Source organism: Urocitellus parryii, chromosome 13 (genome assembly GCF_045843805.1).
Source record: "Urocitellus parryii isolate mUroPar1 chromosome 13, mUroPar1.hap1, whole genome shotgun sequence".
NCBI classification, from domain to species: domain Eukaryota; kingdom Metazoa; phylum Chordata; class Mammalia; order Rodentia; family Sciuridae; genus Urocitellus; species Urocitellus parryii.
Window position 1 is genome coordinate 24,574,041 of NC_135543.1, and position 15,010 is coordinate 24,589,050.

General features: G+C 37.3%; 1 protein-coding gene across 5 annotated transcripts in view; it reads left to right on the top strand.

The window, feature by feature from the left end:
- The window catches only part of Dym (dymeclin), a 356,427-nt gene that overhangs the window by 274,351 nt on the left and 67,066 nt on the right, over positions 1–15,010 (top strand). For all 5 annotated transcript variants that reach the window (XM_026393752.2, XM_026393749.2, XM_026393748.2 and 2 more), the window contains one exon: positions 8,516–8,698. In XM_026393752.2, coding sequence (XP_026249537.2) covers positions 8,516–8,698 — 183 coding nt within the window. The remainder of the gene's footprint in view (positions 1–8,515; positions 8,699–15,010) is intronic.

The following is a 15,010-nucleotide window of genomic DNA, read 5'->3' on the forward strand; positions in this document are numbered from 1 at the left end:
AGAATTTCCTCCAGCTGAAGTAGAAGAGCTATGCCAGAGGAGGATCTCAAGGAGAGTCAGGGTGTGTGAAATCTGACAGGCTGTTCCTGGTATGAAGACAGAAGGAGCAATAGGATGAGTAGTTCAGGTAGCCTGAGTTGCTAACAGAGACTCCTAGTGCTACCCCAAAAGAAAATAGGAAACTCAGCTCTGCTACCACAGGAACTGAATGTTGCCAACAATCTGAGTGAACTTAGAATTAGATTCTCTCCCAGCTTCCAGAAAAGAAACCCACCTAGCTGATTTTGGCCTGGTGAAACTGAACACAGCCAAATGTACCTGCAGAACTATGAGATAAATTTTATGTTGTTGTAAACCCCTAAATTTGTAGTAGTTTATTATGTCAAACTGAATTGAAGACTAATTCAAATTTGATGGTCAAATTCAGGGGTTATTATATAATAAATATCATGGGACTAAATCTTTAAGCACAATCTTAATTCTTAGGAGAAAATTGTAACATTAAAGTTGCAGAGACAAAAAATCTTTGCAGTTTTGAAGACTTTAAGTGTAGCTTTTGTACTACGTGGTGTTGTTAGAATATGTCTCCCCTGGGCTCCTTTTCAGAACTTTGAATAGTCCAACCTTCAGTCTCAGTTTCTGCCATCTCCTGTCCATCTCTAGAGCCCTTTGCACTGGCCTGGAGGCTAGCACCCTTTGACGGATTTGCACAGTCTACTTCCTGGAATTCCTGGAGCCTCTCTTCTCCAAGAGTTCCCCAGTGCTGCCAGAAGTGGTTTTTAAATTCTCTTCTGTAATATCTTAACAGTGGAGAGAAGCCCTGAAAGTCCTCTTTGCACTAAAGATGACATCAGACTTGATCTGTGAACCCTGCTTGATCTGGTTTCACCTCTTGTCCCAACTCCCCTGCATTTGGTATTCACACCTAACTGAATTTTCTAACCATGTTCCATTTCACTGTTAGGCTTTTTGTACATGTACTTCCCTCTCCCTTTCCCCTTTCCCACAACTTTTACAGGCCTCTGCCTATTCCTAAAATAAGTGCTCATAATCATTACTGTGTAAAGAGCCCTTTTACCTGCTAAGTAAGGCTGCAAATGTTTTTGAATACATTATATTATCTAATCCTTACTTCCCCTGAAATAGGTAGTATTCCCATTTTTCAGATGGGAAAGCTAAGGCTCAGAGAGTTTCAATGAATTGCTCAAGAACACATAGCTAGTATATGCTAAAACTGGGATTCAAATCCTGGCCTGGCTCCAGAGTTCATGTGTCTAGCCACTCTGCTGTACTCCCCATACCAAGCCAACCACACCCTACCCCAAGGCACCCATAGCCCCTGATACTACCATCCATTTAGGGTGTCTGCCCTCTAAGTGCTAACCTTAGTGAGACACAAATGTGTCTGAATCACCACTCCCTCACCAGCACCTGCCAGTGCTTACCATTCGTATAGGCCACTGTGCTTATGGACTGTATGATTTCTTTTATGCATCTCATAATTTTCTGTTGAATACTGGACATTGTGAATAGGTCAAAGGAAACTGGGGTTTAAAAGTCCTTATGCCTCTTCTGTGAGTGGGTTTGCCTCTGCTGTTGGGACTTAAGCTTTTAGGGTTTATATCTATAGCACAACACTACCTTCAAATTTTCCCCACAATTGTTACTTTATACTTCACGAGATGGGTCTGGGGTGTCAGAGGGAGGTTTTTTGTTTTGTTTAAGTGTTCTTTTGTTGCCCTCTGCTTTCAGCAGTCCCTCCAGTTGGGTTGGAAGAGGGATCTCTTTGTTATACTTGTCCATCTCAATCTTGGGGAGTCCCTGAATGTGCCTGAATCTCAGAGGTTAGGCATTCTCAGACTCCCTGTGTCTTACCCTTGGGGCAGACCTCTTCTTGATACAGGTAAGGAATTCTGAACCCAAGCTGGTTTCCTGCCTCAAATCCCAGTTTTAGAATTTCTTTTGCTTCTAGAGCTAGAAGACCCACTAGAGTGGGTCTTTGCCCATATCCTGGAGGCATGAGAGTGTCTCGTACCCATTCAGGGACAGGATGGGTTATGTGTATACTTCTCGCCTAGGAGCAGTGGAAATGCCTGTGTTCTTGGCTTAGCTTAAGGCTCTAGGCTTTTACATAGCATAAGAGTCGAGTCTGGGAAGCCCAAAAGTCTTGGCATCTGTCCCCAGCAGCAGCTGACCACCTTCTGTAAGCTTGACTGATGGAGTGGCTTCCTTACATCTCCTGTTCCACACACAGCCTTTCTCATGTGCTCTGGTGGAGACCTGTGGAAAAGTGCTCTCAAGTAAGGACCTTCCTCACTCCACCTGGGGCCCAACTTTCCAGCTTCCCAGCCTCACCCAGCTGACCACACTTAACCTTTACAAATTCATTGGAAGTTTAGCAGAGAACACAGCTTCCTCCCATACTCAGTCTAAGGTGTGAGAGTGCCTGTCTTCCTTCTTTCCTTAGAAGGAATTCATTTCACTTGGTTTCCTTGAAAATGTGTTCTCTGACAGCAAGACTTGAGATTTTCTAAATTGTCTGGCTTTTCCTCATGTTGGGCTTGGATAGAGAGGCTTTTTTTTTTTTTTTTTCTATATCCTAAGCAGAAGCCCAAGTCCAGGCCCCTAATAATGCTTCCTGGCATTGTCCCAGAGAACCCATTTACTTTACATTTGAAGAAACTGAGGCCCATAAAGTGGCTTGCCCAGTCAATGGCAAAACTGAGACTTGAACCCAACCTAGAGCTGCTCTCTGCTAACTTGCAGCTGCACCCATTTTTCCTTTTTACTTCAGGTTAACAAAACCCCCATGTAGGATTCTTTACTGCCTTTCTTAGCATCACTGACTCTTTCTCAAGCAAGAATAAAAAATGGCACCAAACATTGTAGGTCTCTGAAGTCAATGCAGAGTCCTTGACAGACAGGTTTAGAGATGATCCTCTGCTGTCCCCACATTAACGATGGCAAAGATAATTAACATGCACGGAGAACAGAAGCAGCAATAAGTTCTTCAGTCTAGAGAATGATTAATTTGGAACTTAGCCTTGCATGTTTGTACTTTCAAGGGACATTGATTTTCTTCTAAAAACTGACAGTGACTCCATTCAAGGTGATGGGATAATTGAAAGTAAATTCTGAATTTGAGGTCACTCTAAAGATTTTTCTACACTAATTGCATTATTGGTTATACTCATAATTTTCTTTCTAAATTCAGTATTTTTTACATTCCTTATGAAATTGAGACTTGAGAGTAGAGAAATTGTTTAAAATCACATAAGCACTTGTTTTGGCAAATAACTGAAACTCAAGTGACTTACCAAAGGTCACAAAGCTAGTTATTAGCAGAGCTGGGACCCAATTGGGACACTGGGACCTAAGTTGGAGTAAATGGAGGCACTCAGTAGGAAGTCAAATCCATTTAAAAAAAAAAAAAAAAAAAAAGCACATCTTCCCAGAGTACCATTTTACCTTTTATAGAACATGAAAGGGTATTTCTTTTTATGATAAAATACTAATACATTTTTAAAAGAATGAAAATGAACATTAATTCTTAAAGCATTTAAATTAAAAAACGAAAAATGTCAGGCTCTGGTCTATACTTAGTCTCTCCTTCTGGGAGAAGGGCCTGGGGAAGGGTGGGCAGCACTGTTTCGTACCTGCTTTTCTGTGCCATGACCTGCTGAGGTAATGTAATTGTTGGGGACTACAGCTTCATTGGATTTTGATAATTTTCCAGATGTGGGAAAACGTGCAAACTTAGTCAGTGCCCTGGTGGCCACCATTATCTTGTCCAGTGCCACCACTGCCTGCACAGCAGTGTCGTAAATAGCCACTTCCCAGGGTCTTAGTGGGGGATCCTGGGCTCCAGGAAGAGTGAGTGAAGACCGCTTGGTTTCCACTCCCTCCCACGAACAATGGGGCCAAAACACTGCTCTCTTCTCTCCACCTGCCCCTCCTACCCCTTGATGAAGGTTACCCATTGTCTAAGTTGGTCACAGGATCTATTCTTCAGCTGTGATTTTGTATGTAACACAAAGCTAGTTAGAAGCTTGATATTTGGGGACAAATCCGATTCTGGCTACAAATAACATGGTCACAAAGCTTTGCAGTGTGTGTGCGCCAGTGAATTAACAACGTAAAGATAACAAGTCTGTCACCGGAGGATTGCCTTTGAAGGCCAATGGCTCAGTGACTTTAAAAAGGCCCTTGCCTGCACATTTCCTCCTGCTCCCTGCCTTTGGCAAAGTCCTATTAATTTTGTTGAAGGTTTTATTTTCTGCTGAAAATGCAGGAAATTTAGACAACTCTCTTGGAATCCCCCCAAAACTAATACAAACAAGATACATATGCTCCTCCTAAGGAAACTAAAAATAAATTATTTGAAACTATTTAACTGTATAAATTCCCTCTTAAAAGGAAAAGGAAGTTTATAGAATGAAAGGCATCTCTGAGTGCTGTTAACTAGGTAAAATATTCCCACAACTGTCAACTTGTCTATTAGATATTAAATTACTACCTAACATAGAATTTGTTGGGCTTTCATTCCCAACATGTTCAAATAAAACATGAAATGGGAATCTTTTTTTTTTTTTTTTACATTGAAATTGCAATGAAGTAAGTATGCACCCACCTTTTTTTTTTTTTTTTTTTTTAATCTAGGCCTTATTCCTGTCACGGAAGCCATATGTTCTAAAAAGAAAAGACCATGAGTACAATAGATGAGGTAACACATATCTTGTTATCTCTCCATATTTTGTTGCTCTGTCAATGAGATTTTTATCTCTGACAAAGCTAATCTTGACAGCTCAGAGAATACATGGTTAACTTTTAAAAGCATATAATTTTTATAAAACTTTATTTTATTCTATAAGGCTGTTTTCTGCATAGGGTTTTCTAGAAGACTAATTTTATAAATAAAAATTGTGACTCAAATTTAAGACTTAGAAATGTGACTTCCGAGTTTTGGGCATTTATGGTAATTAGTGGAGCAACTTTAGAAAGACATTTATCTTTTTTGTTCTTTTTGTAATAATGTCTAAAGTTACAGTGATTTTTCCATTTTAAAGTACTTTAATAATATTTTTGTTTTTATTTTGGAGCATATTCACATGGTGCTTACCTGGTGTTACACACTGCTTTAAGGGTTTTTACAAATACAGCCTCATTTAAGCTTCTTGGAAAAAAAATTGAGGGCTGGGGTTGTGGTGAGTGGTAGAGCACTCACTCGCCTAGCATGTTCGAGGCCATGGGTTTAAACCTCAGCACCACATAAAAATAAATAAAATAAAGGTATTGTGTCCAACTACAACTAAAAAATATTTTTAAAAAAATATTAAATGGGGGCTGGTACATAGCTAGCAGTAGAGTTCATGCTTAGCATGTGCAAAGCCCTCCATTCAATCCCCAGGCACCAAAAGGGGGAAAAAAATGTTAAATACCATTTGAAGTCTTGGCACCCAAATAATGATTAAATTGGACAATTCTTTAGGTCTATTTAAATGTTGAAATTTGGATGAATTTGTAGTTTTTCTAAAAACTCTCTAATCAATTTGTTCTAGTTTTTTTATCATTTTACAAGTGGTCATTATTGCCCAATAATGCTTTTTTAAAATGAAACATAAAAGATATGGTTAACTGCCATATCTAGTAGTGACCTGCACCAGAATCTAGTCATAGTAGCAACTTAAAGACTCAAATAACTTACAAATTATATTTATTTTGATAGTTTTTCTTAGAAATTAAAATTAGCCAAAATGTTGATTATCTTATTTTTGGTGAACATAGTTTACCCCTTTGGCCCATGATTATTTCACAATCTCCTTGATATCTTAAAGCTACAAATGATCTTCCAACAGAAATGGAAGGACCACAGAGCATGGTTTCTAGGAACAACTTACATTGTAGGAACTCTGGCTGTTTCTTAAAGATAATTAAAGTAGGGCTGGGGATGTGGCTCAAGCGGTAGTGCACTTGCTTGGCATGCGTGCGGCCCGGGTTCGATTCTCAGCACCACATACCAACAAAGATGTTGCGTCTGCCGAAAACTAAAAAAAATGAATATTAAAAAAAAAAAGATAATTAAAGTAGTGGTTTACACTTTATTTCTTAAGGATAATTAAAGTAGTGGTTGTTACTTAAAAATGAAAATGAATTTGTTGCAATATTATATGTTCTGTGTTCAAGGATAAGCTGGTATACTTGAAATGAACATTATAGAAGGAAAGAGACTCTAGCTCTAAAGGAAGTAGCTTTAGTGTCTAGTGTTGAGTATGTTTTGTGATGTTATGATTCTTTGACCAAATTCTAAACTTTCTAACTCAGAATTAAACTAAAGAATTACTAAATTGAATGAAATGATACATGTAGCAATTTTTGGTACTATATTTAGAACATAATAAAACTAATCAATGTAGATGGCTGACTTCAAGTAATCTCATTTAATTTCTCAAGGAATCGTTCCTTTGAGAGTAGTTGTGAAAATAACTGTAATTGACATCCAGCTGTTGCAAGTTGGTGGGGCTGCTCGGGTTGTGTACAGCCTCATCTAATAGAACTAACAGTGTCTACTAGTTGTTAAATATTTAGAATTTCACCCCTGGGTATATCCAGGAAGGAAACTGACCCTATCTCATAAAAAGGATAGTTGTGCTGAGGTCTGGAAAGTCTTTGTGTTGAAATTTTAATAACCTAAATTATAAGTTTACATGTTAAAATAGATTTTGACAGAAAATGTAACCAGCTCCTCTTTAAGTTTAACTTAGTGTTCTTAATTGTGTATAATTTTTCGTTTTTGTTACCCTGTTTCACAGCATGAAAATATAGAAGTGCCTTTTATCATGACAATACAGCTAAATTTAATATTATATAAAATATCATTGCTACATCTTCCCACATTATATTTTCAATTTGAATAACATTAGAAACTATATGTTCTTGTCATTCAATTTACATATCTGTAGCTGAATATAGTCTATAAAAGGTAGCATTAGAACTTACGTTAGAAAAACAACATAAAATAAGTTAAATCAGATATCTAGAAATGCCTTTAAATATATAAGGGTTAATATAATTCTTAAAGAGCCTTCAGTCAGATTGATGCAAAGTAAAAATTAATGCAGAGCATTGCATATTGATCTAAAGTTTTCAGTTTATACTTTCCTGACTTAGGAATGAAATAAATGGTCAATATTTTAGCTTGGGTTTAAATGAGCAGGTCCTGTTTGAAGGTTGTGTATGTTTTCCTTTTTGCTTCAGCAAATTATTTAATTAAATATTGAGAATAAATGTTGTGTTTGAAAGTAGAAATTGTAACCCATCAACAGATAATCCTGTAAACATAAATTGAATATATTAGACTTAACATAAATGAGTATATGAAATATTTATTAACATAAAATTCTACAGGAAGCTAGTATTTTGGCCAACTTTTGTTTCTGAAGTAGTCATACTATCCCACTGAGTTGCTTTTAAATGACCTGAGAGAAAATTCTGAAACTCCATATCTTCTCCTCCACTAGTCATTCGAACACTAGGTGAGATGAAAATACAATTAAGAGAACTTACAGTTTAGATTATGTTGTCAGTTTCAAATTTGAAGCCTGATCTCCTCCCCTTTGCAATAAAAACATACCAATAATAGATGAATCATAATAAGGAAACATTTAAAATACATAGCCACACCTAAAAATGACAGGGATGTTTCTTGATGAACCCAAAACAGAAAAAGCACTCAAAGCAGGGAGCTGAGTGCTCCAGAGAACCTGCTGAGCCTTGGGCCTGGCAGGCAGCAGGAGTGGTTGGGAGCTCAGCCTACTCCTGCAAGCAAGAGTTCTGGAGATCTCCAAGGTACCAGGACCACACTGGGCCACTTTCCTGCTGGAAGCTGGGAGCTGGACTAGATCTTTCACTAAAAAACTTGCTCATTGCTTACCTTGAGTTTTGATGCTGGCAAATCATTTTATATTCAGATTCCCAAAGACTGCTAACTCTAAGAAACAGTGACAAAACCACAGGCTATTTATCTGTAAATATAATGGTTGAAATGACAGTACAGAAAACTGAGGTTACTTTCTGATTTAGGAACTTTTCTGGGAAACAGTAAGACCCCCCTTTACTAATTTACATTGTGAAAGTCTAATGATTTAGGATAAGATTGCAAATGAGGATCTGTTGAAGCTGAGTAAGCTCTAAATTGGTGACTCTATCATTTATTCATATTTATTATATGAGATTCCTAATTATCACCATAATAAGATCAAACAATTTTAATTCGAATCCTTTAGTAACTGCTAAAACTAATTCTAGCATTCTGTTGTCATATATACCTACCTAGAGTAATTAAATTAATTTTTAAAAAGAAAAAAATTCTAAAGACTCTTGATAGAAATAACCGTGAACAGCTCTCCTACAAGATCTTTTTAATGCTGCTCTAGTTTTAAATAATTACTTGAATTTTGATTACTTCTATAGCAAGGAGGAAACCACTGACTCTGTGTTGGGGTTTACTTTCTCATAGGCACAGGACCTTAATGTCATTGAAGAAGTGATTCGAATGATGTTGGAGATCATCAATTCCTGCCTGACAAATTCTCTCCACCACAACCCAAACTTGGTGTATGCACTGCTTTACAAACGCGATCTCTTTGAACAGTTTCGAACTCATCCTTCATTTCAGGATATAATGCAAAATATTGATCTGGTAAGTTGTAAATGAAGGTATTTATTATTTTTTTAAGTACTAAAGCAGAAAAGCTGTAATTTGACAAACCTTGCTATGAACTGTCTACAACAGTGAGTCCTTTCCTTAAACTATATAGCCTATGGTGTATAAGAATTATTATTGCTTTGCATCCTAGTTTTAATGGTTTTGCCAATTTTGTAATGGCATCTCAGTATGGTTTCAATTTGTAATTCCTTGATTATAATTTTATGTAACAATTGTTGCATTCCTGTGTGTGCATATGTGTGTGTATGTATTAAACACACACATTAATAGAATTGAGATCATACCTAAACAATTCTCTGTTCTGTTCTACTTAACATTTAGATCGTGAACATTTTTCTGTGGTATCATCAGTTCTTTGAACCGTACACTTTAGTACCTATCTGCATTGTAGATACCTAAAATATATTAACCATTATCCCATTGTTGCCACTTTTGATTATTTTCAGTGTTTTATCAATTCATGGTTAATGAACTGTTTATAAATAAATCTTAGCTCACATTTTCAAATTATATTTTTAGTGTTATAACTGGAATTTTACTGGTTTTGCCATCAGAGATTATGTATATCTTCAAGATTCAACATAGGCTGCTAGATTGCTTTCCAGAAACATTGTACAATTTATGCATCTGTATATCATTATATATTTCCACAAGTGACCTGTGAGAGGATCTGTCTCACTACACTTTTGCAGCTTGGAGCATTAAAATTATTTTAATGTTTGTCTTTTTTATAGCAAACTGGTATTTCATCATTTTTATTTTTATTTCTCTAATTACTAGTATGATTGAAAATTTTTTACAGGTCTATGAACTTTTGCTTCCTGTCCTTTCCAAAAAGATTTTGGTTAAATTTTCTATTGCTATTTGTTTTCTGATCAAATTTGGTTCCATAAATATTTTTTGAATGACTAATATGATTCATGGCATTAGACACTAAAGTTTACTAAAGAGCCACACCCTGTTTTGTGTTATTTACATCTAGGAAATTATTTGATAATAAACTGTCACTCAAGCAAATATTATAATTTCAATAATAGCTAAGCATAAGTATATGCCTTTCGCTAGAGTGTCTATGCAATAATGGAATTGTTATATGACCTGTCTCATAACCCTAAAGGGTTTACCCTGGAGTATCTGTTAATCAACTTTGCAGTCGCTATAACTAAAATACCTGACAAGAACAACTTAGGGGAGGGAAAGTTTATTTTGGTTCATAGTTTCAGAGATTGCTTTGGTCCCAAGGTGAGATAGAATGTCATAGGAGAAAGGTGTGGTGGAGGAGTGCTGCATCACAAATGACAGCCAGGAAGCAGAGAGAGGGAAGTCGGAGAAGGGACCCAGTTCCTCCCGCCATGCCCCACCTGCCTACAGTTACCACCCAGTCCATTTACACTAGGATGGACTGATGAGGTTACAGCTCTCACCATCCATTTCACTTCTGAATATTCTGCTTTAACACAGGGGCTTTGGGGGGAACATCTCATATCCAAACCGTACCAGAGTACTACCATTTTACATTCCAGGCTACAGTGTATAAGAATTCCTGTTGCTTAACATCCTAGCTTTAATAGTTTTGCCAATTTTGTAAAGGCATCTCATTACAGTTTTAGTTTGTAGTTCCTTTTTTACTGAGAATGAGTATGTTTCATAGGTTTAGTGTTCATTTGGATTTTCTGTTTTGTAAAGTGCCTATGCAAATCTTTTGCCAGTTTTTCTATTGAAGTATTTATGTTTCTTATTAATATTACATTTTATTACTATTATTCCATTATGCTCTAGATTTTTGGTGTCTAGCAATCACTAGCACAGCTACAGAGTCTTCTAACAAATATCTTCTCTCAAAATGATAAAAAAGATCAGGGGACATTCTGCTCCATATTTCCTTGGGGATCTGATTCTTGCTGCACACAGTGTGCGCTGGTTCTCCTGCACAGCTACAGTGGCTTCCTGGGAATTTCCCTCACTGTTTTCCTTTGGTCAAACCTAGCTCCTGTGTCTTCCTCTTTCTTGGTTTATGGTTTCATGTTTGTAGACAGTTTATTATCATATACTACATTAACTTTTTGGAAAAGGATGATATGATGTTGATTTTTTTTAAGTTGATACATAATTGTACATATATGTAGGGTATAATGTGATATTTCAATAAATGTATATAATGTGTAATTATTAGATATGGGTAATTTACATCCTCATCACCTCAGAACATTTATCATTTCTTTGTTGAGAACGTTCAAAGTTCTTTCTTCTAGATAGTTAGTATTTATTTATTTATTGTATTTTATTTTTTGGATACTGGGAATCAAAGCCAGGGGCACTTAGCCAGTGAGCCACATCTCCAACCCTGTTTTATATTTTATTTAGAGATGGAGTTTCACTGAGTTGCTTAGGACCTCACCAAGTTGCTGAGACTGGCCAAAGATTTTTAAAAAATGTTTTAGCCTTCCTGCTTGAAAATGTTTTTCTTCTTCCTTTATGTATGATCTATTCTCTTGAAGCTTTTCCACTTCTTGATCTTGTGTTCTCAGGTGATTTCTGATTTGCTGAACCTTGGTTAACTGTATTAGGCACTTGGAGGAGGAGACTGAACTCTAGACTGGGTAGACGGTGGCTTATAGTTAAATAATTAATGTTAATTGTATGCTTTGGTAAAAGATGAGAATGCAGAAACACCAGGGATGGGCAAAACAGTCCCTGCTCTGATCCTGACTTACAAAGAAACTGTCCAGAAAGAAGGCAGAGAGAGCCTTCATCCCTTACTAACAGCTGATCCTAACAGCAGTCATGGATTGTAATGTTGAGCAGAAGTTGTTGTTTTTTGTGTGTGTGTGTGTGAAGGCAACTTTATAGACTATTTATTTATTTTATTTATTTCTAAAAAAGCTACTTTGTACCACTGTAGATTCATTTCTATTTCTTTCTTTTTAAACATTTATTTATTTGTTTGTTTGTTTATTTATTTATTTTTATTAATGTGGTGCTGAGGATTGAACTCAGGGCCTCACACATGCAAGATGAGCACTCTGTCGCTGAGTCCCAGCCCCAGCCCCTCATTTCTGTTTCTTGCTCGTACTATTTTTAGAAGTAAAACACTTGTTTAATATTCATGATACCTCAGAATAAAAGTTTAACAAATTTCTTCCTTATACACGAGAAATTGTCCTTGAGTTAAGCTGTTCCTCACTCAGTTCATTAGAAAACTAATGAAAGTGGATGTCAGCTGCGTCACCAGTGTCCCTGCTATGGTAAAATGATAATATGATAAAATGATATTTGATGGGTAAGCTGAGTCTGCACTGAGAGGAACTGTACATACCTGATAGGAAGCAATAGCTTTGGGCTGCTCTGAGCAAGAGAACTCTTATAACCAGGCATGTTCTTTTCAGGAACCCAGAAGCTAAGACTTTCACAGGGTAATGTTTTCAATTTGAGACATGGTTTCCAAGCTAGGGTGCCTGCTGCATCCACCCATAGCAGTCTCATTCTCTTGATCTGAACTGTCATTCAGGGGCCAAATTTCAGTCCTAAAACTATTGTAAGGATTTTCAAGGAAAACAAAAATCTGTGGCTATGCTATTAGCATGCTTTTTTTTCCTGACCTTTTATCCTTTTAAATTAACCTGATGTCAAGCATGGCCTTTTACGGTCTCAACATTCTTGATATGTAATTGGCCTAAGAATATCACCCAGGCATAGGCATTGCAGTGGTAAAATAGTATGTTCTTATATTTATTTATACATGTGTCACTTTCAAGCTCTAGGGTAGAGCTTATTTCTGATTTTCCAAGATTTATCCAGATCTTTACATCATAAAAATATTTAATATATCCTTCTTATGGTTTGGATATGAAGTATCCCTGAAAAGTTCCTGTGTTATTACAAGGATGTTCAGAGGTAAAGTGACTGGATTGTGAGAGCTCTAACCCAATTAGTGCATCATAGCTTGAATGGTAACAGAACAGGTGGCTGGAGGAAGTGGGTCACAGGGGGCGTACCCTGGAAAGGGTTGTTCTTTTCTGTAACACCTTCCCCACTTTCTTCTTTTCTTTGGGGTACCAGGGATTGAACTCAGGGGCACTTAACCTCTGAGCCACATCCCCGCCCCTTCTTATATTTTATTTTGAAATAGCCTCGCTAAGTTGCTTAGGGCCTCACTAAGTTGGTGAGGCTAGCTTTGAACTTGCAATCCTCCTGCCTCAGTCTCCTGAGCTTCTGGTAATGCAGGCGTGTGCCACTGTGTCCAGCCTTTCTCCACTTTCCCTCTGCTTCCTGGCCAGTCATGAGGGGAGCAGCTTTCCTCTCCTGGACCATCCACCATGACGTCCTGCCTCACCTTGGGCCTAGAGCACTATACTCAGCCCACCTTTGATACTATGAGCCCAAATAAACTTCCTCCTCTAAATTGTTCTCATTGAGTATTTTGGTCACAGCAATAAAAAGCTGACTAACACGATCCTTTTCAACCTTTGTGTTTCTAATCTTTGTTGTCCTATTCATTTGAATCTGCCTTAATGACAGTCCTCTGTTACATCTATATCCTAACTTATGCATTTCTCTGGCACTCTCTGATTTCAGTTTCTTTTTCCATACCTTCTTTTTTGTTTTGTCTTTTTTTAAGGACAGGCACCTGAACTATGTACTGATACATGCCTGATAATGTACACCAATTATATTCGGGGGTAATGCTCTCTGATTAATTCCAAAGAACTTTCACTGGGATTGCCAATGTTTTCTTTGCGTTTCTCAAAAGACTAACCCAGAGTTCTCTGACCCTCTCCCATGGTCATGAATGTCATAGGTGATAGATTATTATATGATAACATACCATTTGGATTATTTAGCTTTAAAATTCTATTTAAACCACATCAAAAAACATCTGTTCCTGTTCTCCTCCTTCCCCTCCTATACTTCCTCCTCATTGTCATTGCTAGCTTTTATTGCATGCCTGCTAAGCATTTACATGCATTATCTTAATCCTAATTTAAAAATAAACCTGTGAGGTATATTGCATTTTAATCCTCAATTTACAGATAAAGAAACTAGTTTAGAAAGATTAATTAACTTGTTCACAGCCACACATTCAGAAAGTGCTAGAGCCAGCAGTCAAACCCAGACAGTCTGGCGATAAAGCAAGCCAGTGTCTGTAGTTGCACCTGATTGCGCTCCTGCTCGCCAGCTGCGCCTGCAGGTTCTCATTGGTTTACATGTTTACTCCCTGCAAATGTCTGATCAGACCTACATGCCTCAAGCTTCCACTATTTACTTTCTCCCTTGAGATCACTTCTAACAGTGTCAAAGCAGTCTTTATGCCACCATTCATAAACATGAAGATCATTCTTACCGACAATGCTATTGACAAGCTTAAAAATGTCTTTGAACAACTATATTATTTTTGTGAGGACAAACAAGAACCATTGAAGCACTTAAATCACATCCATTTGAAACAGTCTCAGAGAACAGTACAGAGTGCAAGTGAGGGGGTATAGTAAGGGCCACACTGTATATAGCACCATGGAATTATAAAAGCAGTGTATTCATTTGGACATATATCCAAACATGTGCCCACTGTGCCAACTTTCCTGTCAGTGTCACAAGAATAAGTGACTTACTGATACTTCACCTGTTTCAGTAAAAAGTGCAAATGTCAGGGTAACCCTTTGGCTAGCTACTGCCTTGTGAGGCCAAGTGCTTTCATTATCTCTTTTGCTCCCCTTAAACCACATAAACCACAGTTATCATCCCATTCGACAGATAAGAAAACCAACTACAAATCCCCTCCCTAAGCATCACTGTCTTAGGTGATCACTTTATCTGCTCACCTTGATCCTTGCTGGTTTTTTGCATATGCAGATCTCATTGACTTTTCCTCCCTCCCTGGGAGGGAGGCAGTGCAGGGCCTAGAGAAGAGAAATAAATCATTGGTGGAGTGTAACTCAGCCTGAGTCACTCTACTGCTTGAATCCAGATCTTCTCATTCTACATCCCATGTTTTCATTATTCACTGGGAGAAACAGACTCAAAATGAGTAGGTTTTTCAGCAATTTTTTGTCAAATAACTATCATCCAAAATTCTGCTGGGCACACTGGAAATTCTTTAAAAATTTTTAAATTCCTTTCATGTATTTAGATAGAAAAGAATTATAGTTGATAAAGATGTAAATAACATTTCTGCTTTTTGCCTTTTTCAGCACTTTACCTTTACCCCTACCTTCCTAAATACCCTGAAATTTGGGCTTAAAAGTATGCCTTTGCTACTTTTTTTCTTTCATGGAGTTAACCTTGAAA